General features: G+C 41.5%; 1 protein-coding gene across 1 annotated transcript; it reads right to left on the bottom strand.

Moving 5' to 3' along the window:
• Positions 1-753: 753 nt before the first annotated feature.
• tonsl (tonsoku-like, DNA repair protein) lies at positions 754-25,267 on the bottom strand. Its single transcript, XM_080414055.1, has 28 exons — positions 24,956-25,267; positions 24,735-24,830; positions 23,269-23,411; positions 22,835-23,018; positions 22,251-22,380; positions 21,558-21,729; positions 21,281-21,395; positions 21,013-21,158; positions 20,636-20,788; positions 19,932-20,057; positions 19,208-19,409; positions 18,673-18,725; positions 17,561-17,650; positions 17,233-17,305; positions 16,423-16,586; positions 15,606-15,729; positions 14,730-14,959; positions 13,479-13,962; positions 12,737-12,924; positions 8,110-8,216; positions 7,732-7,888; positions 6,700-6,778; positions 5,907-6,214; positions 3,715-3,886; positions 3,301-3,476; positions 2,806-2,882; positions 2,452-2,585; positions 754-1,561 (listed from the first exon to the last, which is right to left on the bottom strand). Exons 1-28 carry the CDS (start codon positions 24,978-24,980, stop codon positions 1,368-1,370), a joined length of 4,302 nt encoding a protein of 1,433 aa, XP_080270181.1. The 5' UTR covers positions 24,981-25,267; the 3' UTR covers positions 754-1,367.
• Positions 25,268-27,420: the final 2,153 nt, after the last annotated feature.

Here is a 27,420-nt window from a genome sequence, read left to right as displayed (position 1 = left end):
ATCGCTGGCTTAGGGCATCAAGTCAAAGAAGGAAGGACACAATATTGTCTCTCACTGAAAAACACTCAAGGCAAGTAATGTGGAGTATCTTCTACAGCAGTGTTTCTCATATGGGGTACTAGTATGCCAGGGATTCTTCGGGGTACTCAGGAAAAATAAATAAATGTATTCCACGTTCATAAAATAACTTACGTTGCTGGTTGACTAGGGTTCATGGCAGTTCCTATGAAATCGCACCTTCATCGCTCTGGATAAGAGCGTCTGTTAAATGCCTAAAATGTAAACTGTAATGTGAACAACAGTTGATTGTGGCATCCAGTTAAACTTTGTAACGGTCATTAATGTGAATCTTGCACGGCCTACAGTACATGCAATAAAATCAATCTCCAGGGAGGCTATATTCTATTTCCCTCACAATGAAGCAACCACACTGGCACATATAGGGCTCTCTAAAAACCGAAACAAAGATGAAACATGAAATGAGAACCACAATAAAGGCGTTGATGCATTCGCTAAAAAAGGATGTGGATGTTGTGGTTAATGTGTACAATAGTTTCCCACGGAACATGTACCCAGTGAGAAGAAATAGCAAAATGTAACTTCAAATGACCAAACTACATATGACCACTTTAATCAATTTCTTCTTTATAGAAAAAAACATAAGCTATCACAATAGACAAAAAACATGGATCCATATAGACCTCCACATATAACATACTTATATACATTAACACACAGCACATACATGTTACATAGGGGTGGGACGATATGGGTACCTCACGATACGATATGTATCACGATATTAGGCCCACGATAACGATATATATCACGATATCTGAAAATATCGATATATTGCGATATCACGATATATTGCATGAAAATTCACCAACGATATATCACGATAGTCCTTGTATTCAATTCATAAACACATAAAATAGCACCAAACAGTTCAAAATCATCATTACACAAATACAGAGTAGGAAAAACAACGTATCAAACTTTTAAAAAAGTTTTTTTTTTTAATAGATATTTTTCGGGAGGATATCGATTATTTATCGCGGGAGAAAGTATCGCGATATATCGATATATCGATATATCGTCCCACCCCTAATGTTACAGACTGTCATTGGATGCCATTTCACTAGATTGTCCCATTTCAGTCAAGTAATGATGAAATCTCAAACTGTCATGAGTCCGTGCAGCAACACTGCAAAAGAAACCCTATCTAAAACAAAACAGCATGTGTCTTTATTATCTGTGACATTACAGGTGTCCCACAAGATTCTGTGACGACAAAGAGAGGTGAATATAATAAATATTTTAGTGTCACCGCATTCTACTGAAAGTTTGAAGTGTCTTCCTTTCAATCATGGGGCCGCAGAGAGGAGGCACTTGGTGTTGCGGTCAAGGAAGCATCCTTGCGAATGGCCACGGTCCCAGCATTGATGTAAGGCCTGGCGATCAAGTTTATTGAGACCCTGGGAGCAGAGTCGGAGGTCCCTGACCTGCTCTGACAAATCATCCAGGCTTGCACTGTTCCAGGGACCGGATATTTGGCAACCTAGACGCAGTATGGGAACAGTCAAGGAAATCATACAGCATACAAAACATTTTTTGTAGTTTACTTCTACATCTACATGAAATGGCCAGAGCCCTGAACTATGGTCTAAAGCTGCAACTATCGATTATTTTCTTAGCAATTATTATATTGATTACTTGTTCAATCATAACCAAGAAAGCAGCACTTTTTTCTCATACATCAACAAATAGGCACGAAAGTCCAATTAACTTTCGCAGCCTTAGTGGACTGCACATCCCATTTTTTATTTTATGTGTATTCAATTTAACTTTATCTGTAGATATCACAAGTATTGAAGCCTAGACAGGATCACTAATAGTCTGGGACAGAAATCCCCCATGTGTTTAATAATGGACTGTCCCTCCTCTTACATGTGCAACTGAACAGAAAAGCTAAGTTGTTTCCAGAAGCCCTTGAATACAGGATGTCAATGTGTTAGCCGCATGAACGCTAGCGTCCCTACGACTACTACCTCTGATAAAATCCCCCATGTGTTTAATAATGGACGGCCCCTCCTCCTTGCATATGCTGAAGTTACGAGAAACAGAAAAGTTAAGCTTTTTCCAGAAGCCCTTGAACACAGGATGTCAATGGTGTTAGCCGCATGAACGCTAGCGCCCCTACAACCTATGATAAGCTCACATTTTTGAATTACACATCAAATGCACTCCTGTAACCTTCACCAGCACAAAAACAGTTTCTTTTCCAAAAACTGATTGTTTATAACTGATTACATTGATTAGTTTGATTAACTGTTTCAGCCGTACTACAGTATGGTCTGGTGGTAGAGGCACCAAGTAAAAGCTCATAAAACACTAAACTGGCACATCCGCTGGACGGCAGGTGCAGGACCAACTAAAGTAAACCCTTACCTTGAAGGTTTAGATGGGTCAAGGGTCGACGTGCTTCACTAAGAGCCATTAAAATGCTGTTGAGCCCTGCTGACGTCACAGATGGATTTCCTGACAGGTTCAAAGACACAAGAGACGGACAGACAGGAAGACACCTGGAGGGACAGACGAGAGTGGTGGAAGTACAGACACCAGGATAATGAAAATTTAGACACAGTAGAATTAAAAAGGCTCTGTTGGGTCCGTGCTAATTTTAGTGTATTTTCCTGGTATGGAAAACCCCTGAACAATTAATCAGCACTCTTGCATGACTCTGCTAAAGTGCAATTATTTTACTCAAACTACTATGGAGACTGAGGATGTACAGTACTGTACCTGGCCAGCGTGGCTACACTGGTGTCAGTAAGACCATTTCCTGCCAAGCTCAAGTGGGTCAGCGTGCATTCTTCTTCCTGCAAGTGAAGCAATGTGCCACATTGACTGATGAGCACACTTGCATATCTGGATCATGAATATCCACTGCATGCAGAATGAGAACAAATCCGATTTTTGGCCAAGTATGCTTTTAAAAGGAACGAGTACCGCCGTCAGTGACTCAACTTACAGTAGCAGAAACATACAGCAGAAATAAAATACAGAAGTATAGCCTATACAGTGTAACATGTATGATATCTGTCATTATATGATTCATGCATATCTTGTAACCCAATTTGCATTGGGTAACACTTGCATTAACCTTGCTTATACCAAGCCATGATCGTTAGGTGCTCCAATGCAGTGTACAACTCATTGTGGACATGTGTAAAACATGTGTCTGTAGACATAGAAGACTTTACTGAGGTGTTCCAGTAGGAGTGTGTGTCTGCATACCTGGGAGAACATTTTAGTGAGGTGTTCCAATGCGGGGTGATCACCAGGCCCAGTTCGAACAGCGGACAGGTCCAGATGCGTGAGACAAAAGAGGGGCAGTGTTTTCAGCACCAGCTCAAAGCCCGTGGAGCCCAGGGCATTATGGGATAGACACACCTGTTTCAAGTGGCCTGTGCCTGTCGGGGGAAATTATGGTGAAAATCAATTGTTTACAATATTGGGTACTTGTCTTTGAGTCATATTATATAGATGTCTTTCAGCACAGTTGTTCAGCCTATTCATTGGTGATGTAAAGGACTTTCAAGCTTGAAATTATTAGAAAGTACAAGTATAATAAAAGAGAATGTGCAGTAAAGTGTCAAAATAAATCCCACGTGGCCTTTTCAATGGCCTCGCCCCACGCCCTAGCATCACCTGCTAGGGCGCGGGCGAGCAGTAGACGATGCTGCTGCAGGAATCGAGCGGTCAGGCCACAGGCCTGGAGGGACAGCTTAGCCAGCAGGGGACAGTAGTTCAGCAGACAGGACAGACATTCAGACACACCATCGCCAAGTGGGTTCATGCCAAGGTCCAGTTCCTCCAAATACTGGGGAAACCAGGGAAAACCAGGGAACAATAATAATTCAATGAGCAACACAGAGATGCTGAGAAAGAATGACACTGTCATCTCAAATTGAAATTCATAGCAATAATGATCTATAATATCGTATTTTACAAAACTGTTACACAACTGCTTTACAAAATAAGTAAAATTGTTTAATGAAATGGATGCCACTTGTACATGTTTGTCTCTAAAAATGTTGGAGCCCAACTAGCCCAAAGAGTGCGGGCCTACTCGTGAATACATGCCCACCCGTTTGTGCAATACTCCTAAGTAATTTAGTCTCCGGCTTATCCCACATTTTCTCACACGCCGCCACATAAATGTGCAAATCGGTACAAACGTGGTGCAAAGCTCAGCCGAAGCTCAGGGTTGGGTTAGCCAATCAGGGAATCTGATGGCATGCATTTACATTGCATGCCGGTGAATCAGAGGCACGCACAACAGCTAGTCTAGTGCCTTTTGACAGCTGTTGTCGGTAGAGTTTTATATATTTACATTTATAGCTTATATGAATTAATTTAACAAAATACCAACACAAAAATGATTGAGGTCATAGCAGGGCGCAGTGACAGAAGCTCCAGTACTGAACCATTTTCCTTCCCTGGGCGAGTCGTGGTGACATAAAAGATGTTTTTCCAAATAAGTAGAGCATGCTAAAGTTGTATAACCCACTTAATTGCTGTCAAAGTCATTCTAAAGCTTAATGCAAAACATTCTCTCTCTCACTCAGACTCTCACACACACACACACACATCAGCAAACACTTTGAACGTTAGCCTATGCATTTATTTAACAAAATACAGACTAAATGATTTAACACATAAAAATTATCATTGATGTGTTGTTTATTTAGAATAGAGCTATTCATTAATGGTAAGTGATTTAAATCGGTTATTGCCAGTAGGTCAGGACTGACTGACTTTTCACATATTTCTTACAAAAGAAATACATTTGAAAGCAGAAAAGGAAAATGAGCTACTCACACCTAAGCTCACCACAATGGTATCACATCTCAGCAGTAAACAAGGAGGGGAAGTGATCGTTGTGTTTAGGCACCAACAAGGTGGAGCTGTGATCTTTAGTGACACATTCACATCAATCCTGTTCACACCACTTATCATGTTGTGGTCTCTGATCTTGTTATAGTTTCTCTTGACTGTTTGGCTGCACGCACAATGCACATTGAATTGTCAAGTTCAGCTGCCGCTGAAAGCCCTCTTCTGCCCAGACACAAATAAGTGCTTCTACTTCTTCATTTATCTAACATGCTGTGAGGTTAGGATTAGTCGTTTGATTTAGCAGAGCACTACTTTAGCCGCTTTGCCTATGTTTGTACTAAAAAAATGTGGATTTCAGGATATACAGTGCATGGGAACGAAATGGCTCAGACGTCAGCTCAGACGTCATGTGGCCAGCCTGCGACGTCAGTCGTCTCATACAGTATCTGTGATGTATGACTCCAAATTTGGTCAAGGTTTCAGTCCGATCAGAGCCCCATTGACTTAAATATAAAAGTATAAAACATATGTTAAAAAATATTGGTGGAGGAGGTACTTCTGCAATGAGGAACCACACTCATTTAGCTTATACCACTATACTATAGGGAATAAATAAATGTGTCAAAGCTAAATCAATCAATTAAGGTTTGTTAAACATGGCACACTATGTGGCTGGCTATGTTTTTATTGTATTGAACAACTGGTGTTGATGGAACCCCCCCCCCCCCCTCCCTATTTGTTTGTCTTTTTAGTTTTTGTTAAGGGTATATGTCTTTTGTGGATTTTATATATAGAGAGATAGAGAGATAGAGAGAGATAAAAAAAGAAGACATGGCACACTATGCATATTGACTGTGTGGATATTCAATAACCAGCCTATCTGCAGAACTGCTCATTGTGCAGCTTTGTCATCAACTGCCTCATCTCATGCTAACGCTCACTGACAAAGAAGGAGAATGAAGCCATACAAAATAAGAACCAACTCATCCAGCCAGCGACCGTACCGGAAACGGAGGGGAGGTACGCCCTTTTAAGACATCCACCACTTTCTGCAGCCCCTCTCCCGTGATGTGATTGGAGGAGACGTCTAGTAGGCGGAGCCGAGGCATGGTGACCACGGTCTCAGCCAGTTCAGAGAGGAGGTCATCGTGGAGCCGGTTGCCAGACAGACGCAGTTCGGTGAGGCTGTCCTGCAGTTTGAGGGCCCGTAGCAGAGGGTTGAGGGACGCTGTGGGAAGGCCCAGGCCACACACTGACACAGAGGGGCTTCCATCCTGCACCTCGCACAGGCGGGACACACGCTTGTTCTCATCTGTCGGGATGAACAGATGGGTCATAAAAGAGTGCATGTTTATGTGTGTTCTTGTATTAATATACTTGTGAAACAGATATTGTGAGGACCATTTTCATTTTTTTTCCTTTATGGTTAAAAAATATTTGTCGAGTTAGAAATACAATTAGGAAAGGATTCAGGTAGGAGTTAGGATTAGGCATTTAGAAGTTGGGTCTAAGACGTTTAGTAGTTAGGGTTATACCCGATTCATACTTAGTTGCGTGCTGGTGTCGTGCACCGAACAAAAACAGATCTACAAGTCACCACGTCACACTGCGTTGCATTGTGAACTTGTAGATCTGCAATTTCCTGTCCATTTTCAATGCCGTCCTAAAATGTTTATGTACTCAAAAGTATAGTAATACAAATGTGTGTGTGTGTGTGTGTGTGTGTGTGTGTGTGTGTGTGTGTGTGTGTGTGTGTGTGTGTGTGTGTGTGTGTGTGTGTGTGTGTATATTCCTCACCGACTGCCAGGCTGTGACAGGCCTTCTTGTAGCGCTCAGGAAGAGGGGGAAGAACCCAAGAGCACACTTCAGCCAGGACCTGAACATTAGAGAATTTAAAATGACAATTCCATTCTTCACTTCAAAATTCAAGATGGAGAGTATGATGGGTTTATTAACCTAACCTGTAAAAGGAATGTTATTATGAATTACCACCATAACCCGTTCGCACTCATTTTGAAAGTAAACCATAGGAAAAACATTATTTTTGAGGTTAGCTGATGCTGCAACATTAGCCAGTGACTAACATTAACTTAAGCTGTCTGTTACTCAGAGTGAGTGAGACTTGGTATTTGATTGATCATCTTAACTCATTGAGTGCCATAATTATTCATATCTATTTCTGGCCATTACAATTTTTATTACAATTTAAAATGTAGTAAAACAAAAGTGCTTAGGAAGCGAGATACAGCCTTTTTCAGTTATAAGTTAAACAAGGAGTGGATGGAGCTGCAAATCTTCAGATAATGATATCTTAGGTTCAGGAAGAGAAATTTTTTTTTTCTTTTTTTTCAAAAACACGTGAAACACGTTAATGGCACGTTGCACCATAGCGCTAAAACACGTGAAACACGTTAATGGCACTCAATGAGTTAATGTTGGCCAACAGTGCTAGGTTAGCTATCCAGTAATCAAGAATGTATACACAATCCACAGAGCGCTTCCCTGTAGGTATGGCACCGCCCCCTTTAGGTAGGCCACCATTACTGCGGTGTCAATATCAGTCAGCTGCTACTACGCTGATATTGACACCGCAGTAATGGCGGCGCTACCTAAAGGGGGCGGCGCCATACCTACAGGGAAGCGCTCTGTGGATTCGTGTATACACAAAGGTCACCGACCGTCATTGGGTCTGGTCTTACAGGTCTAGCGCTGTACTGTGACAAATTGATTGGCTCCACTTCTTCAGATGTGTGCTGCCTTTTGTAAACGGGTGATTAACGCACATCCAAACATGCATGACTTTCTGCTGTCAAACTGTATTGGACTCACCTCTTCATTGGTGTGCAGGACAGCCAACAGAAGGTCCTGAGGTGAGAGAAGAGCACCTTCTTTCTGCAGGGAGAGGCGAGGCTGGAGGCCGCACTTCTGGTAGAACCTCTGGGCTGCCTGCTCACAGAGCCACGCCACAGTGCAAGAGTCCGCCTCGCTGGAACACAATGGAATACGATAACATCTACATGTATGCATTAATGCTCATCATATCTTGATATTAAAACCAGTCGTATCAAAATCCAATATTTGTGTCTTTAGTTTGTAACCACAATCAATAATGCCTTTGTGGTAAAAGTAGAATGCGACAAAACAATTGATTTCACAGGTGTGTTTCTGAGAACAACCAACTGCACCGTTAAGTCATGGAGAACCAACCTTTGTGGAACAGGAATGAGAAACACATCTTCTTGAACCCTGACCCTCATTCTGATGGGAGGAGGCATTGATGTGACCATTGGAATGACCAATGTTGGAGCTGGAACCTACAGAATTACAGAAATGTGATTAACACACACACTTAACACTTTTCAACTGGCCTTGTTTTGTGCAAGTAAGTGCATGTAAAATACAGTCGGTCACACAACACAGTACTGGAGAAAACTGATGGTATTGCTGCACCAGTCATGTACAGAGATGAACGACCTTTTTCAAATCTCATCTTCCGCCACATTCATCACCGTCTGATTTAATCAAGAATGAGGACAGACTCTTGACAAATGACATTCCAGTAATGAAGCCCATAGTGGTGCTGCAACTACACATTCCAGTAATGAAGCCCATAGTGGTGCTGCAACTACACATTCCAGTAATGAAGCACATAGTGGTGCTGCAACTACACATTCCAGTAATGAAGCCCATAGTGGTGCTGTGACTAAAGCCAGCCTTTTATTAAAGCTGCAATCCGTTACTTATTTAAATCAATAAATTGCTATTTTAACCAATCTGTAGTAGAGTATGTTAATATACTCTGCAGTGGTTGGTGGTCTCCCTACTCTTTCATTGAGAAACGTAGAATCTGCCATCGGGTAAGACACCCACTCGTTGACAAGACGTACTTCCTGAAGCTCCTAAGCGCAATATCTCCCCATGCCAAGCGGAGACTGACTCCTGGCTGAGCGTTAGAAATGTGGTCTCTCAATGCAGAGACTCGGGTTTGAAGGCATAAAGGTTATGGATTGCTCTTATAAATAAGATAATTTAATTCACTTCTATGAGAGAAGACTTTACAGTCTCAGAAAGAATTACAGCATGACATGACTTTACTCAACGTGAAATCACAGAGCATTAGGAGGGAGCTTAATAGCTAATTCAAAATAGGGCTGCAACAAATGATTCTTTTCATAATCGATTAATCTTTTGAATACTATTTGGATTATTCGATGTGATTAATTTAGTTAGACCATACAATGAAAGTAGAATAAGCAAATAAAGTACAAATTAATGGCAAATGCTCATAAGTTATCTGAATCTAAACAGACAAAAAAAAAAGTATTTGAATTTAAAACATACTGGGTTGTGATCTGGACCTACAAGAACTTGCAGCCTCCACTCCAAGCTTTCGTTAAGAAAGAGATGTACAAAACACTGATACTGCAGGTACTACAGCTACTACTCATGTGTATTTCAATGCCTTATCAGCTTTTGCCCTTCATGACTCTGGAAGATGTAGTAACATTGAAATGTCAAAGTAGTCCGAGCTGCTCCAGTGTGTTCTTTCATGATGGTAACTTTAGGTATGGTAAATGTACACATACATATATATATACATACAGTATATAATAAAAGTCTATACGACTTTATGACAAAATAGTACATTTGCAATACAATAGACGCATACATAATTGCATACTTTAGGCAAACCATAGATCTGTTAGATTGTATTAGTAGGGGGTACTAAGTGAAAAATCGTTACGCGGCGGATAAAAGCATGAAATTTGATACAGATGTCCCTTGGGTCATCCTAAAACATCCTAGAAGGGGTGCCCAAAAAAATCTTAAACAGGAAGTGAGTTATGGACAAAATCCAAAATGGCCACCTAAACTGTTGACCGTTGACTCAAAAGACACCAAAATAATCTCCAAAAAGCATAAAATGTGGCACACATGTCCTTTGGGTCATCCTAAGACATCCTAGAAGGGGAGCCCAAAAAAATCTGAAACAGGAAGTGAGTTATTGACCAAATTGAAAATGGCCGCCTAGTGTTGTCGATTGACTCAAAAGACAACTAAAGAATCTCCAAAAAGTATAAAATGTGTCACACATGTCCCTTGGGTCATCCTAAGACATCCTAGAAGGGGTGCCCAAAAAAGTCTTCAACAGGAAGTGAGTTATTGACTAAATTGAAAATGGCCGCCTACAGTGTTGGCGATTGACTCAAAAAGCCTATAGAATCTCCAAAAAGTATACAATTTGGCACATATGTCTCTTGGGTCATCCTAACACATCCTAGAAGGGGTGCCAAAAATAATCTGAAACAGGAAGTGAGTTATTGACTAAATTGAAAATGGTCGCCTACAGTGTTGAAAGATGATGCAAGATACCTACAGAATCTCATAAAAGCATGAAATGTGGTACAAATGTCCCTTGGGTGATCTGAACGCATCCTACAAGGGGTGCCCAAAAAGGTTTTAAACAGGAAGTGACCGCCTAAAAGCAGTTGACACAAAAGAAAACATAAGGGGACGTCATAAAAGTGTATAATTTGGTACGTACATTGAGTGCTTCTTAATATATCCTAGAAGGGGTTATTTATTTGTTTGCTTGTTTATTAAACTTTTTAGGAAGGGACCATGTTGAAGACATTCTAAATGGCTGTTTAAACAGTTGACCATGGCAGTCTGCATATTATGCAGACTCAATACGACAGGTTATGCAGTGCATAACTTGCCGTATTTTGTAGTCTACCTTCTGTTTTCATTTCTACATCACTTATTTATTTTACTTTCTGCATAATTTTTTTATTGTACTCTTTGAATCTTCTTTATTTATCTAACTCTCTGCATATTCTCATTTATTTTACTCTGCATCTTATCTTACTCTGCATATTCTTATTTTACTCTCTGCATCTTATTTATTTTGCACTCTACATCTTCTTGCTTGTTTTACACTCGTAAGTAGTGTTTAGTAACTACATGTATTCATGTGTGCCATTTCGCAATTACCAGCACATTGGCATAATGCTCTGCAAGGTAACCCAGCATCCCGGCATCTACACTTTCTCGAACAGAAGGGCTCAGCTTTGCAGCCACACTTGAGTTCTCTACAAACTTAAGCAGCCTCTGGCAAGAGTGTCCATAAAGGTGTCCACGAATCAGCGACTTTAATTTATTTGTCAGGAGATGGTAGAGATTGCATAGCTTTCAGGCTTCTGGACCAAATGCTAGATTGGCTGCTCGATTTGAATATTGTAGCAGTGCAGCCCGTGTGGGAGGAGTGTTTTCCATTGAGAGACTATTCAAACTTTTTTTGGCACCCCTTAGGATGCATTCAGATCACCCAAGGGACATTTGTACCAAATTTCATGCTTTTATGAGATTATTTTTTATGAGTGTCTTTTGCATCATCTGTCAAGACTGTACACAGCCATTTTCAATTTAGTCAATAACTCACTTCCTGTTTCAGATAATTTCAGGCACCCCTTCTAGGATGTCTTAGGATGACCCAAGGGACATGTATGCCATTATGAGATTCTTTAGTTGTCTTTTGAGTCAATCGACAACACTGTAGGCGGTCATTTTCAATTTTGTCAATGACTCACTTCCTGTTTAAGATTTTTTTGGGCACCCCTTCTGGGATGTCTTGGGATGACCCAAGGGACATGTATGCCAAATTGTATGCTTTTATGAGATTCTTTAGTTGTCTTTTGAGTCAATAGATAACACTGTAGGCGGCCATTTTCAATTTTGTCAATAACTCAGTTCCTGCTTAAGATTTCTTTGGGCACCCCTTCTAGGATGTCTTAGGATGACCAAAAAGACATGTGTGCCAAATTGTATGCTTTTATGAGATTCTTTAGTTGTCTTTTGAGTCAATCGACAACACTAGGCGGCCATTTTCAATTTAGTCAATAACTCACTTCCTGTTTCAGATTCCTTTGGGCACCCCTTCTAGGATGTCTTAGGATGACCCAAGGGACATATGTGCCAAATTTTATGCTTTTTGGAGATTCTTTTGGTGTCTTTTGAGTCAACGGTCAACAGTTTAGGTGGCCATTTTGAATTATGTCCATAAGTCACTTCCTGTTTAAGATTTTTTTGGGCACCCCTTCTAGGATGTTTTAGGATGACCCAAGGGACATCTGTATCAAATTTCATGCTTTTATCCGCCGCGTAACGATTTGGCCATTTTTTGTGCTTAGTACCCCCTACTATATGCTGTAGAACCACAACCCCCTATGGACATTGTGTTACTATTAATTGGGTCTGTTTACCGTGTTGTATAATACATATATGTACTGTACTGAATCAGCCAGTGATATTAGTCCGGCCATGCCAGGCTACTGCCAACTCACACAAGATCTGGAGAACAGGTAAATGAGTAGACACCAAGACATGAGCACGAGCAGACACATCAAGAAGATATCAGGACAGTTGCACATTCCAATGTGGGAAAGGGGGAAGTCTGTTCTGGTGTATTTGTTGTCTTTGTAATCCATATGAAAAATCTGCATTAAACACTTGAAGTCAGATTGTGTCATTACTTTGTAATCCATATGAAAAATCTGCATTAAACACTTGAAGTCAGATTGTGTCATTACTTTGTAATCCATATGAAAAATCTGCATTAAACACTTGAAGTCAGATTGTGTCATTACTTTATTAAAGGAGGGATAGATGATTTATTTAGTTTTTTTACTTGTTTGTTTTTTACCAACCTAACACGCTGCTGTCCACCTCATATTTATAGTACTAGGGTACTACTGTTGAGAGCATTTGAACAGAGATGGTTTAAATGGCAACACAATTAGGAGAATCAAGGAGATAATCTTTTAGAGCTTCTCACCTGCATAGTGTATATTTGGGGTGGTGGTGGGGAGGGCGTGTAACGTTGAAAGTCATCGTCATCAGTTATGGTCGGGCTATGTGATCTGGTGACCTCTCGTCTCCCCAACCGGACCATTCCAGACAACTGAGTCATCTTGACCTGGCGATTATTTTTAAGAGAGAGACCCCTGCTGGTGGGCGATGGGACTGTGGAAACAGCAGGAGGAGAATTCGGGTTAAGTATAAAATAAACAAAATATAATTTTGTGAGGCAAAACTGTACATTAGGAGTTCAATAGTTAATCAAAGTATTAAACTAATCCATTTAACCAATTATTTAAAAAGTTATCAATAATTTGATAAAATAATTGATTAATAATGTTATTTTAGGCATAGCATTATAGGAAAACACATATGAGTGTTATGCGTGTATAAAATAATGCTTAAGTTGACCCGATGATATATAAACATTTTAAAGAATATACCCAAAAATGTACTCCTGGTTTAATCGAAAAAGTAATCGATAGAATAATCACCAAGAAATAAATGCAGCCCTACTATAAATTAATGAAATAAAGTCATTGAGAAGCTCACACAACAACACAAAACATTAAACATCATGGGTGGAGGGATACTGACAACATATTCCTTTTTAGAAAAACATGTCCTCAGAATGGACTGATGCCTCAGGACTGACTAAACAATTCCACAGATGTGGGCTTGTGTGTTTGGCGGCCATTCTGATATGAGTGAACACTCACCTCTGGTTGCTACTGCTGAGTTTGCAGTGTGTCTGGTTGGAGCTCTGGGTGCAAGAGTCATGGAGGCGCCCCCCTCTGCCCTCATCCCATTCTGCTCCGAGCTAACTCTCCTCCTCTTCTTTGGCTGAACGTTCCCCACATCATCCTCCAACCAGTCGTCTATCATGTACTCCTCCTCTGGTATCAGTGCAGATGTTCCACTGGATGAAACTGCAGGGGTGCTGCTGAACAGGGGCTGCAATAGACTCTCAGAGTGGAGCGTCTTGGCACTGCCGAGCCTTCTGATTGCGCTGTGGTACTCCTCCCTAGCCAAGACGGAGGCCTCAGGAGCCTCCCTGATACTTTCTCTGCTGGTGCTGTGGATCGAGGTGGTTTCCTGGGAAGGAGGCGCTTCCTTTTGACTTGGCACTGCTGGGAAACGTTGCCTTGGCCGAACAGGACGGAGAGGACTTTCTGAACAATCATCTGAGGAGCTGCTGTCATTCTGAGGAGGGACATTATTTTTGTATTATGTTTTTTGTATTATTATTTTTGCTGACTGCGGAAAAAATAAATAAAGATCTGAATTTGTCTGTCTGATTCCCCCCTTTACCCTTCTCCTCAAAAGGAAACTCCTTCCAATAACTCATGACAACTATCAATCTAACTCATGCAACTTTAAACATCCTCATAACGTAAAACTGATAATAATAAAAAATAAAAAAAGGTGTTCATCTACTTGCTAACATGCCCTAATGCCATTTCATTTGATGTCTGAAAGGATGAAAATCTGTATAGCTGAGCTTAGGAGCACCAAAAGTTGCAAAAACAAGTTGTATCCAGTTGCTGTTCACTTCTTAGAGGGAAATTATTCAATTTCCTCAATAGGGACTCTGGGAATTAAAAGGTATCTTTGTCCAGAAGAGGAGGTGAGGCACCCTGGATCCTCAGAGCCTTGCTACTCTCAGCCTCAACCTAGAATCTGACTTGAGGTGTTTCCTTACTTGTGCCATTTTGTAATATTTGACACTTGTAAATAATGTTTATGCATTAAATAATGTTTATGCATGTATGCATGCATGCATAAACTGCATGTATGTATGTGTTTATAAAAAAAATTAATGTCATCTTTTCATGTTACACAATTATTGTTGAATGGATGACAATTATCTCTTTAATTGATTTGTTTGTGGCGAGTCTGTGATCACAGGTGAAAAACATTGGTCAGAAACGTAGGCTTATCAGCCACACTTGTGTAACTGAACTGCTTACCCCATAAAGAACTGCAGCCCCTGTCCCTCTGACTCGAGGGCGCTGTGCTGAGCCATTATACTGCCTCCGTGTGGGGTTGGGCGGTACTGCACTCTCCTCTGACAGCCTTGTCCATTCAGGGTTTAGGGAACGACCCTCGCTGGGTAGCAGTGGCTCTGAATTCTCAGCGTCAAACAGCTGGCTATCCTGCAGGGCATCAAATGGCTTGGCTGGAGCTGGAGCAGCAGCTACTGTAGTAGACAGATAAACACAAAATGTGTTTATATGTATATCTGTGAGACCGATATGAAAGTGCAATTCACTGTATTACAGCAGGCAAAACCTGTGTGGATAGTTGGTGGCCCTTGTAAATCGGTGGCAAGTTAATACTAGTAGCCACCAACCAAATGCTGTTACATTCTTTTCTGAGGGGCTTTTTCAGAGACTTTATTTGCAAAAGTTTCGAGAGAGTGAGAGTGACACCGGCCGGGAATTAAACCAAGGGCTCGCTGTCAGGCATTAGAGCCCATGTTGTTATGTGCCCTAGGCATTCATCATCTAGTTTGCAGGTGCTACTTTTCTATGTGGTAAACTGCCCACACTGCTGATGCTAGTTGACCTACTTTCTAAGGCAAATATTACTTTGCACATTTCAGCACATTTTGGCTTTGAGCCATGTGAAATGGGGCAGAGCGAGGGTGAATTTGGACGATGCAAAGTGCTGCATTTGTGGGGAATAAATATCTGCTACGCAAGCGAATACAGATTGCATTCAAGGATTCCCTGCTGTTATAACACTTTTTAATGGGTTCGCGGCTGGTAAACAGCATGTCATGCAGCGGGAAAAAAGCTGGTTTCCTGTCATATTGGTATGAGACAATGACATAGAAGCCTCACCGCCCCCTGCCAGCGCCTTCCTCAGCAGTCTCTCTGTAGCTGAGCACTCCTGTCTGGTATCCTCATCCAGTTCTCGGTTGTACGTTCTCTTCCAATGGTAAAGAGAGTCTAAGGGAGTCTCACCCTGAGAGGAGGAGGAGAAGGAGGAGGGAAAGGCAAGAGACAGATACAAGGAAAGACAAAAACATTAGCTTATAGGGGTGCAACCAATCAATTGAATCGAAAACAAATAGCAGATCTACAAGCTGTGGGCTTGTAGATCAGCTATTTTCTGATGTACAAGTATAAAACAGGGCTTAAATGGTTCAGACTAATCTATAAAGATTAGTCTGAATTAGTAGAAATTATTTGCGCTTCCCAATAAATCTAAATGTGATCGATAAAATCATCGCTAAGAAAATTATTGATAGCTGCAGCACTAGTAGCCCATTATTTATTTTTATTTTTTTAGAGTAGACAATTATTTTGACTCCTTTTTCACCCAAATTGAGTTGAATTCATTATTATGGCAATTAATTCCTCCCACTGCTTGCTACTGCCGTTGTTGTACTCTACTGGCTCACCTGCCAGTGAGGAGCCCCCACTGGGAGGACCTAGAGCCTTCATCATACTCCTCCCGCTCAACACTCACCGATGACAGGCGCCATCCCAGACTGTACGAGTACATGCAGTGACAAATATCACCCTCTCCATCTGGCTTCCCTCCCCTGAACATGGGCCAACCCCTAGACTCTGCAGTGGTGGGTAGGTACTTTACCCCTGAGCCACCCGAGGCGCCTCTCTAGTAGCCCATTCTCTCGGGTACAAAAACACACACCTTGGAGTTGCATACGGTGACTGACGCCCCGCATTCCACCAACAGTCTGGCCACCCGGAAATGTCCACAAGCGAGTGCGTCATGGAGAGGAGTCACCCCCTCACACAGAGGACCTCCAGGGTCATTGATGTTAGCACCACGTGCTACCAACAACTCAACAATCTCTGATGGAGAAAGAGAGACAGAGCAAGACATAAACATGACCCCCAACAGTCTTTGGTTTCACAAATCTCACTATATAATGCAGTTTTATCTTAAAGTAATACTAGGTAACGTTTTCAACAAAACTAAAGTTAAATTGTATATCTTTTGTCAGTGGCAAAAGTTTCACAACACCCACTCCATGAATTTCACCCCCGGAAGCCTTTTATTTATATATTTTCTATTGAACGGTGAAGGGGGGGACTTTCCCGGGAAAATGACGTTCCTGGCCAACGTCATGATGTCGTGGCCGACGTCCCCAGGAACTACCGCAACGGTTTCCTGTTTGGCCAGGAACTACCGCGGTAATAGCAAAAAGGAACCTCACGCTGATGTTAAGAGAATGTAGGATTGGAAGATCGAAAAAGAACAGAAAAAGAAAGCACAGCTCATGGTAACTAATGCTCCACTGGCTAAGAGAAACGATCCGTAGATAGTATAAAACAATTAAAAGATCGCTTTTTGAAACGCTTCCGGCTTCCGGTGAAAACGAATGGAATTCTGGGTAATCGAGGATTACGGAAATTGTATGCAGTGACGGTAGTGACCAGCAGAGGTTGCTAAAAATCGTTATTTGGGATTCTGCATTGTACAACTTTAAATGCGTACCATCGTGGCCATGGTTGCAGGCCTCATGCAGAGGAGTCCAACCGCAGTAGTCCCTGGGGTTGACTGGGTGACCCTGGCATACGTTAGAAGACGGAAAAGAGGCACATTAACATTAGCCACGTTCAGCCATCATAACTGAGGGTGTGCAACGCCACCACGAATTATCACTTAAATGTACAATTATGACTTAAGTTTACAATTATGACATAAACAGTAATTGTAACCACTTTGAATCTGATGTTTCTATTGTAGGCATGTCATTATATGCTCTAAAATAGTTGACCATGAAAGCTTTACAATGTTACATTATGAAGCTCTTATTGTTCACCTGTTCCACCAGATACTGGGCTTGTTTCAGGTTGCCATCGATACAAGCTCTATGGAGAGATGTCTCTCCTTTGTCATTCCTCTTGTTCCACTGGGGGGCGTTCAGAAGTAAGGAGAAAAGAAGAAAAAGGGCAAAAAAAGAGTCAGTGTCAGAGAGTAAGCCAGTGATTTAATTTCAAGGACCCCTAGTTTGATGCATTTGACCACACACCCCATTTGATACTAGGGGCGGAAATCGCTAGGTACCTGACGATTCTATTCCGATTCAGAGGGCTACGATTCAATTATATTCCGATTAATTTACTTCCATTATCTTTTATTGATAATAAAAACAAATGGAAGAGGTGTGTCACTGTCAACTGGAAGGTTATATTTGCCAACATCAACAATTGCAGAAAACCAACAAGAAAATAAACAAGTCCTTTTCTGATAACCAACCAAAATCTGGCGGCTGCTGTATGCAATTAGCAATATGATGAAAAATGTTTTATCCATGTCCATGACAGCATCGCAATTAATCTATGAATCGATTTCAATTTCCACCCCTATTTGATACAATTTCCTGAGTGTTTTACAGAGAATTTTACAGACCGTAACGGTCCATTTGGTACCTACCTATCAATCATTTAGCTAGGGACCCCCTGGAACCCTCTCCAGGACTGATGGGGGTTCCCAGACCAAATGTTGAGAACCAGTGTTGTAAGAGACAAATTGAAATAATAAAATTATTCCTTTTGGAAATTGACTACATACATATATTTGATATAGAATTGTGCCAGCAGACAACCTGGCTCAGCTCTAGAATAAAGATGCCAAGCAGCGTCATCACAACTTAAGGGAAGTGTATGTAGTCTATAGTTTCATGGGGCCATGATATTGAGGCTTAATTCATACTTCGTCCCACAACACCTTTCGGCAAGTGTCGCTCGGAAGTTGACATTTCAGTCGGAAATATGCCATTTCTTTCAAGGGAAAGACTTGTGTGACTGTACATCCTACGTTGGCCAATGAAGTGTTTCTGAGCTCTGATTTTGCAGTTCAATTGCCCAATGAGTCAGAAGGATATTCGGTATACAATGTTTACCAGTCATTGATGAATCAGTTTACTCTTACCCTGCCTGCCCTCCTCCTTCCGGACACCATCTTGTCATCTCCAAATTCGTCATCTAGGAATCAAAGGAAAAACTACGTAAGCCAGGTGTGACGACTTCCAAACACAGAAACAATGAGTGGAATGGAATCCAATAAATTACCTTAACACAACTCAAGACATGACAGAAAGACAGACAGAGGGCTATGGTTCATGCACCTGCTTTAGACACGCACAGTTAACCGCATTAAACCAGGCATCCTTATTTTGGGTACATTTCTTTTTCTTCATTTCTTTTTTAAATAGCGAAAATAGAAGACCTACAAAGCTCACAACCAGCGAGCATGTAGATCTGCTAGGTATTTATTTTTTGAATAAACTTGTTTAGATTGGCTATTTTCACTATTTGTCTTACGAAATATACAGTATCATCTAAAAAAAAATATTATAGAAAGAAAACGTGGGGGGAAAAGGTTTGCCACGATATTCATATTTCTTTTAGATGATCCTGTATAGGGCTCAGGTGTTTTTAACAAGTCTGTAACATGGCGGTCGCACCTGAATCTGACAGCTGGATGTCACTATCCACCAACGGTTCACTGTTCTCCATCTCTTCCTCTTCATTCTCCTCCTCCCCCTCACTCCCATCAGCCCTCCAACCCTCTGAGGCACACAGCTCCTGCAGCCTGGCCTCCGTGTCGTCAGCCTGCGACGAGCCAGCACGTCTCTGAGCGGCCAGCCACAGCCTCAGCACACGCTTCTGTAGTTGGTGGCCCCCGGTAGAGATATGGGTAATGATTAGGGGTGTAACATTTAATAGAACTAAACAAAGTAATTGATTATGAAAAATGATGATCAATTTGAATACACATTTGAAAATTCTGCCTGTTCAAAAAAAGTATAATAGCAAAAATAGACAATCTACATGCTCGCAACACATCACGATGCGACGCTTGGTGAGCTACTGAGCTTGTACTTAGATTGACTATTTTCGCTATCTATTTTTGCGACACTGTTGTACAAAACATTTATAAAATAAGGCATAAGTGGTTAATCATACTAATGGCTTTAGTCACGTATAAACAATCTATTAGAATGTTTTGTTTTTGATTTGTTGATGTATAATTTTCTTTTACAAATGATCTAAAGAACATTTCTCAATTATCTGATTAATACATGGAAAAAGTAATCAATGGAATAATCGCTAAGAAAATAATCGATAGATTAGCAGTCCCAGTAAGGATAAAGGAAGTCAAGTTTCCTGGTTATCGTAAACCCTCACCTGCAGTCTGGCCTGCCCAGCTCTCTGGGCACAGGATAGAGCAGTACTATAGCTGCTGTCTAGATCCTCCAAGGCATGGCTACTCTCCTCCTGGGATGCTGCAATGTTCAGCCATGTGCTACACTCCTGATAAAGACACAAGAAAAAAAGTTACAAAAGTTGCATATATACGTGTATGAGTATGGAGAGTGAAGAATGAGAAGTGTAGCACTCCAAAAATAATTATTCCTATACAAAAGAAGCAGTATAATACTTCACACTTCCTGTATTTCAGACCTTGTGCATCCTCCTAATCCAGATATTGAACACATAGCTCATTGAGGCTGCCCTGTGACCTGTCATCCCCTCTCCCAACATCCCTTCATCCCCACATCCATCCGTCCCTCCATCCACCCTAACCTCTTCATCTGTCCTTACCCCCTTCATCCCCCTTATCCCATCCTGGCCCTCATTCCCCCTCCGCCCTTCATCCTCTCTTCCCATCTCACCCTTTCATCCCCTCTTCCCTTCTCTCCCCTCCATCCCTTCATCCCCTCTTTCTATTTCACCCAATTGCACCATCTAATTCATATTCGATAACCACAACTCAAACTATGTATTGTTTGAAGGTGTGGTGTTTACTAGTGAAAAAGAAGAATCATGATACCAAAGAAGCCGTATAACTCTTCATACTGCCTAATCCAGATATTGAACCCATACTGTACCTCAGTGGGTCTTCCCTGTCGTAAGGCCAGCTCCTGCCTGTAGTGATGTATAGCCTTGTCATGCTGTCTCAGGTCTGTGTGGGTAGCAGCCAGGGACACATGGATGACAGCCAGCTCTCTGGCTGGCTTTCCAAGTGCCTCAGCGCTGGACAGCTGTGCAACAAAATACCTTTATGTTATTTATCATGACAGCGAATGGGTTACTTAGTTGTGATTTCATACCGTTCTGTCATTCATTAAACTACAATCCCATTGTCTGGGGAAAAGGTTTACTGAGGGTTAAATCAAGAACTCCTACACTAAAAACAAACATTATTGGATTTAGTGTCAGAACAAATTGTAAGTGTCAGTGTCAATTTGATAAACATTTCTCTCACCTGAGCTCTGTATGCATCCAGGGCTTTACTGTAGCAGCCCACTTTACAATATAGATCTCCCAGTTGCTCTGCTAGCCCCACAGCCTCATGGGAACTCCGTCCCAGATCCTCCCCAAACTCTTCTTCTAACTGGCAGCCACGGTCCGCTAGGGAATTATTGCAGCGCAATTACAGAGTCCTTAATGAACACATGAATGGGTGCCTAGCAAAAATTGTTGGACAGTAAACGTTTCACCAAATAAACCCATAGCCAATATGTCTCTCTCACCATATCTAAAAACCTTCTTCACTGCCTGTCTGTCCACAGGCTGCTGGGAGCCTAGCCGGAGGGCCTGCTTCAGTGAACCTCTTGCAGCTGTAAAATCACCCAGGGACAACTGGACCTACACAGACACACACACACACACACACACACATCATTGTGTGAACAAAACACACACAACTACATCAACTCTGTGATATTTGAAGCAAAACCCCTACACAATAGGATATCTATTTGGCAAGATAATTATTAAATATGTCTCATATTCACAGGTTTTTCTCACCTTGCCAATGCAGTGGAAGCACTCGCTCTCACTGAACTTATCTTTATTCTTCCTTGTACACTCCTTGGCCCTTTCCAGACTCCGCACAGCATTGGAATGCTTCCCGTTACGGAAATAGATGTTACCCAGGTTGAAGTTGGCACGGTAAAGATCCTCCAGTAAATTGTCCCTTCTTCAAAGTGTAGAAAAAAGGTATGGGGGGGAAATGCATTTAAAGGAAACAAGTCCCCAGGATTTTTTTGTGATATCCTTTTAGCCTTAACGTCTGACTGCACCTTGTGCTGTTTACATTTCTGACTAATAAAGTATTCAATCAATCAATCAATAAAAGGGACTGCTGCATGTGATCAATGTGAATGTTTACAAGCATGTCATATGAATAGCAAAAACACATTGTGTGCTTGTAGATTATTTTACATTAAAAAAAATGTTGCATTTAAAAAAATATATATATTTAATATAGTAATGTTATATATTATATAGTAATTTAGATAATTATATTTGCATGTATGTCACATATTTTCATGCATCTCAAATATTTCAGATAGGTGAAAATCTAAAAGTTCACAAAGTGTGGAAACTTATTGTATGACTCAGTTGCGCACCGAAAATTGTAACTGCATTTTTTTTCTTTTATTATGTTTCAATTTTTTTCACTGTTGCCAGGCCGAAAGTGGTTACGTATGCTCTTACTTTGCGATGTAGACACTACGTCCGATGAATTCACTGCAGCGTTGGGGTTGCCCCAGATGATCACAGACCAAACCAAGGTTGAGGAACAGACGTGCCCTCATCTCACTCAGTTCCCGGCTTGGCACAGTTCCTATAAGAGATTAGGTATGGGTATAGGTTCCTTACTGTGAATAACTAACATATTGACGAGTAAGCCTTGCAATGATTACAGCACACACAAGAGGTTTAAAAGAAAAATGAGCCGTCCAGAAATAGTTTAAAATGTCACTGAATTTATTAAAGCTACTATCTGTTAGTATAGTATAGATACCTTATTAGAGGTAATTGCAATGTCTGAACTACAAAAACTACATTGCTTCAAATAACTTAACGAGTAGCTGTCCAACCCGACACAAGGGTCAACATTTCGCAATGGAAGAGTAAGGAGACTTGGCAACTGCAGATGTACTAGTTATATTGTATTAACATATTCTACCATATAGATTGGTTAACGTGTTTTATTCCATAAAAAAAGCCCTGCATTGTAGCTTGAACATGCCACTTCGCAGGACTCCTTCTGGACAAACGATTACACACAAACACACCTTCCAGTCGCTCCTCCACAATCTTCTGGCTCTTTGTGAATGCATCCTCGGCCTGCTCTAAACTGCTCCTTGATTGGTCTGACTCAAAGCGAAAGAGGAAGGTTCGACCAATGGTGGCCAAAGCTCTCTGCTCCTCAGCGTGATCCCTGACAGAGCGAGCCAGGTCCAGGTGACATCTCTGGTGCTGGAGACACATGGAATCAACACATGAACATTCTAAGCATCCTTACATCATCATACGAGTTGTTCTCTGCAGAATATAGAGGGCATACTGCTGGTCTGGTTGTGTCATTCTACAGCAAATGAAGACAGCAAGTTTGACAGCTACAGTACATTTCCAAAATGTATATAATTAAAAGTTCGAACAGGTTAACAGGTGAAATATATTGGGAGAAAGAAATCCTGCAAGCATCTTAAAAGGACAATTGACTCACCTTCAAAGCAGCTTCAATGTTTCCCATTTCAGCGAAGCATTCTCCTATTTTGCGATTGGCAACAGCTCTTCCAATCACATCGTTTAGCACCTCTGAGAGAGACAACTCCTGCTGGTGTTCCTCAATGGCAGCCTCATAGTCTCCTGGGATTAGAGAGTCAGACGGTGTTGCACAGGATCAATAATGCATAGTTAGCTAGTTTGGTAACCTCACGACACCAGGCTTTCCGGTACCGTGGAAAGCCTGGTTAGTGGTTACCATTCCATTTTTAACGAGTGCCAACTGGTCTAGAGCCTGCCTGCTCTGAAACTGTATCCGGTAATTTCTACATACTGTACACATACATGCACACACACATACAGAGACCGTTTCCATATCCTCAGATTCTCTCTAGATCGGACATGCAAACTGGTAAAGGCTAGTTTGTAATTCTAAAACCCAGAAGTGGGTTCGAAATGAGTTCCCTCACCAGATTTCCAATGCTTTCTTACAATAGGGTTTTATGCTGAAAAGGTAAGGTTAACATAAAACTAAGAGTTTATGTGTACACCTGTTAATATCTCAAAATACCAGCTCAGTGGCCTTGTGGTTAGAGTGTCCGCCCTGAGATTGGGAGGTCGAGGTTCAATTCCCCGGCTGGGTCATACCAAAGACTATAGAAATGGGACCCAATGCCTCGCTGCTTGGCATTCAGCATCAAGAGCTGGATTGGAGGTTTGTCCCTGCGACATACTAGCGTCATGTCCAGTCGGTGTACTTGTACATCATGGCTGGGGGTGTACTTGTACATCAGAAACAGGAGATAGTTCAGGAAACACTGAATTCCATCTGAAATCTGCAGTGGGAACCCATTGTGGAGGTAATTTCCAGATACAGTACTGGTTGCATAGTTTGTCTAGACACTTTCTAGTTTGTTTAGGGTGAGATACTGTGAGGACACTGTAACCTAACCTGGTGGTGTTGTTGTTTTTCTGCATAGTGCAGGGTAGTTGTATACTGTTATTGATGGTACTTCTTATTGTTATTTCTTAACTTTGTATTACTGTATCTGACAGTACTTTCCTTACTCTGCATCTGTAACTTTGTAACTCTTAACAGCTGTGCTGCCTTTGGGTGACTGAAATTCCCCAGTGGGATCAATAAAAGGTATCCATCTATATAGCAGGCGACTCTAGAACGGATTGTTTACACAGGTTGTACTGTAAAGCTTGGCGATGCGATGTTACCAAACATTAACTCACTGTGTCTGATCATCATGTAGAATGTATTCCAAAGCATACATTTTATTCTTTCTTTTTTTGACATTTAGGGGGAAAAAATAATCAATTTAGCATTGATCAATGCTAAATGCTAAACATTGTGGGCACCTCGAGGTGCCCACAATGTTTATGTGCCCACTAGACCTGTATCCCTCTTTAAAGGTGGGACGTTTGGTATTAATACTTGACTGTCAATCTTAGAGTTACCGTTTCTGGACAGCAGCTCCCCCAGTTGATTGCAGATGTTGGCCTCTTCTTTCAGGTTGATATTGCTCTGGGCTTTGATCTTGGCTTTCTGCAACTCTGTTCATGAAACAGAAGCAACGATGAACGATCAGAAGTAAGTACATTGCCATTGACAACTTATAACATATGATACAAAGGATACAACTGATCAAAGATCGTCAAAGTAATAGTTTTACACTTACGCTTTATCTCCCGTGAAGTGCCCATGTTATCTCAACTTTTGACTAATGCGAATTATGAATTATGACACCGGGATCGGGCCTGGGCTCAGTGGGCTGACTACAGCTGGCTGGTTGCTACAGTTTGCTAAAGCAGACAACTAAAATAAAATGACACTAATACCATATTCCCACGATCAGTTTACCAAACACATCTGAACGTGTCCCAACGACCTCGATAACATTTGTATATACGCGATCGATCGTAGTCAAAAGTCCCCAATAATCATCAAATGTCTATCTGTATCTGTTACGTTACATTGTCTAATATCTTCCGTAAACTGTCTTTGCAACGAACCGCCAGGAAAGCGCAGGCCAATGAAAAGCTATGATGCCTCTCCATCAGTGTTGCCAGATTCTGCGAAAGAAATAAGCAACCGGTCTATGAAAACATGCCCAAAGGAAGCGTCTTTTAGGTAAGTCCATGTATATGGAAAGCCGCCTTTATGTGAGCTTGTAGATCTGCAATTAAAAAAAGGGGGCGGAAAGAAAATCTTGAGGAAAAAGAGGCAATTTTGTAAACATTTTAACAACGCAAATCTTATATGGGGGTCCCTGGCACAAAATCATGTTCAGCAGTTCAGATGGACGGTCTGCGGACAAATACATGTTAATCTGGGGGTCCTTGCCATGAACAACTGGTTTAAACAACATTAGGAAGCAAGCCCAAATAAGCAACTACACTTTAGAAACAAGCCCCAAAAAACCGCAACAACCAATATTTTCAAGCAACTTTAACAAAAAGAAAAATAAGCCCAAAGTCGCTTATAATAAGCGAACATGGCAACGCTGCTCTCATTGGCTACTGGTGCTTCATGTCATACGGATGTCATGCTGAAAGCGCCATCTTTGTAAGGGATATTGTCCCATGTATTTGTGGGTAAAGACACCAGAGGTCGCACTTGGTCATAATAAACACAGTTTATGTCCTATTCTAATAATGGCCCCACTGGAAACGTGATTTAGTCTTTTGACTTGATTCTTTTTAACCCCAAGCATCAATCTTCAAAGTTGAAGTTGCAAAATAACAATTATATAATTTCAAAACAGAGAAAGTTTCAGTCATAGAATTCAATAGGTCATCCATTTCTGTGCAACACTAAAAGCTCCAACTAGGTGAGATGCCTTTTCTTTTCTTCTTAACTGAAATAATTCATTTTTGTATGTACATTTTAGTGGACCTGTTCCAGTTCATGTGCTCAACATCTCTAGCTCAGTCAGTGTATTTTAATTTTCCTCTGACACAGGTGAGCAAGAGTAACACAATTAATAGACTGCTGCTGATTTCCTCTTCTAATCAACCCTATTTGACAATGTTGGTCAAAATATATTTATTTACTACACACCAAGGGCAGACTATAGACTATAGCCTAAATGGATGTCGCTTATAGCCTATGAGACGGTGAGTATTTTAACATTAGCCTATTTTGTGGGTACAGTTTATGGTCTGATTTATGTCAACATGTGAAGTGACTGGTGTAATAGTAGTCTAGCCTACTGTATGTCCTTTTGGATTGGGTGTCTGCTATAAACTTGAACTGTAGATGATACATTTACACTTATAACTCCCTCACACCCACACCCACCCACACCCACACCCCCCCCCCCCCCCCCCCCACACACACACACACACACACACACACACACACACACACACACACACACACACACACACACACACACACACACACACACACACACAGATTTAGAAAGATCCTAGATCCGCCCCTGCCTAATGTTTCTCCAATTCCTGTATGTCCTACATAGGACGAATACAATAAAGCTCGCCCCAAAACACGCTCTCCCCGGGTCAAATCCGGCGACCTCGGAACGGTCGGACTCACGTATTTCTGGCCACCAAAGTCCACTCCCCCCAGTCAAATCCGGTGACCTCAGAACGGTCGGACCACAAATCCGGCGACCTCGGAATGGTTGGACCCACCAGATATTTCTGGCCACCAGAACCAAACGTGGCCGAGTAGGTTCTGGTGGACAGAAGTACCTGATGGGTCCGACTCCAGCGGCGCTGAGTCGGCATTAAGCGGACTTAATGTCCCCCCACAGGAGGCGAGCGTTCTGCGCCAAGCGGTACGAGTGGTCTGCCGTTGGGGGCCAGTGTGTTTTTGGTTGAGCGTTCCGGTTACCCATAGGACTACTGGCAATAAAGTGTTTGAGTTCCAAGTAAAAATAAATAAATACAGAATAAAGCCTGGTTTATACTTCACTATTTTCTGCGTGCAACTCAGTCATACAATAAAGTATAAATCAACCATGTCAGCCAGTGTCTTTTGCTGATCAGGTGAAATTTTAACAGCAAAATCTCACTAAAGGTAGCCTAAATCAATTTCATACTTGGACTGAGTTCAGATTTTGCTCATATCCAAAAGATCCACATTGAATGCTTGTAGAAACAACAATGGCTTCATAGT

Source organism: Gymnoscopelus braueri, assembly GCF_963280865.1.
Source record: "Gymnoscopelus braueri genome assembly, chromosome: 19".
Taxonomy (NCBI): Eukaryota; Metazoa; Chordata; class Actinopteri; order Myctophiformes; family Myctophidae; genus Gymnoscopelus; species Gymnoscopelus braueri.
The sequence above is the reverse complement of the archived record's forward strand: the minus strand, read 5'-3'. Positions and strand labels throughout refer to the sequence as shown.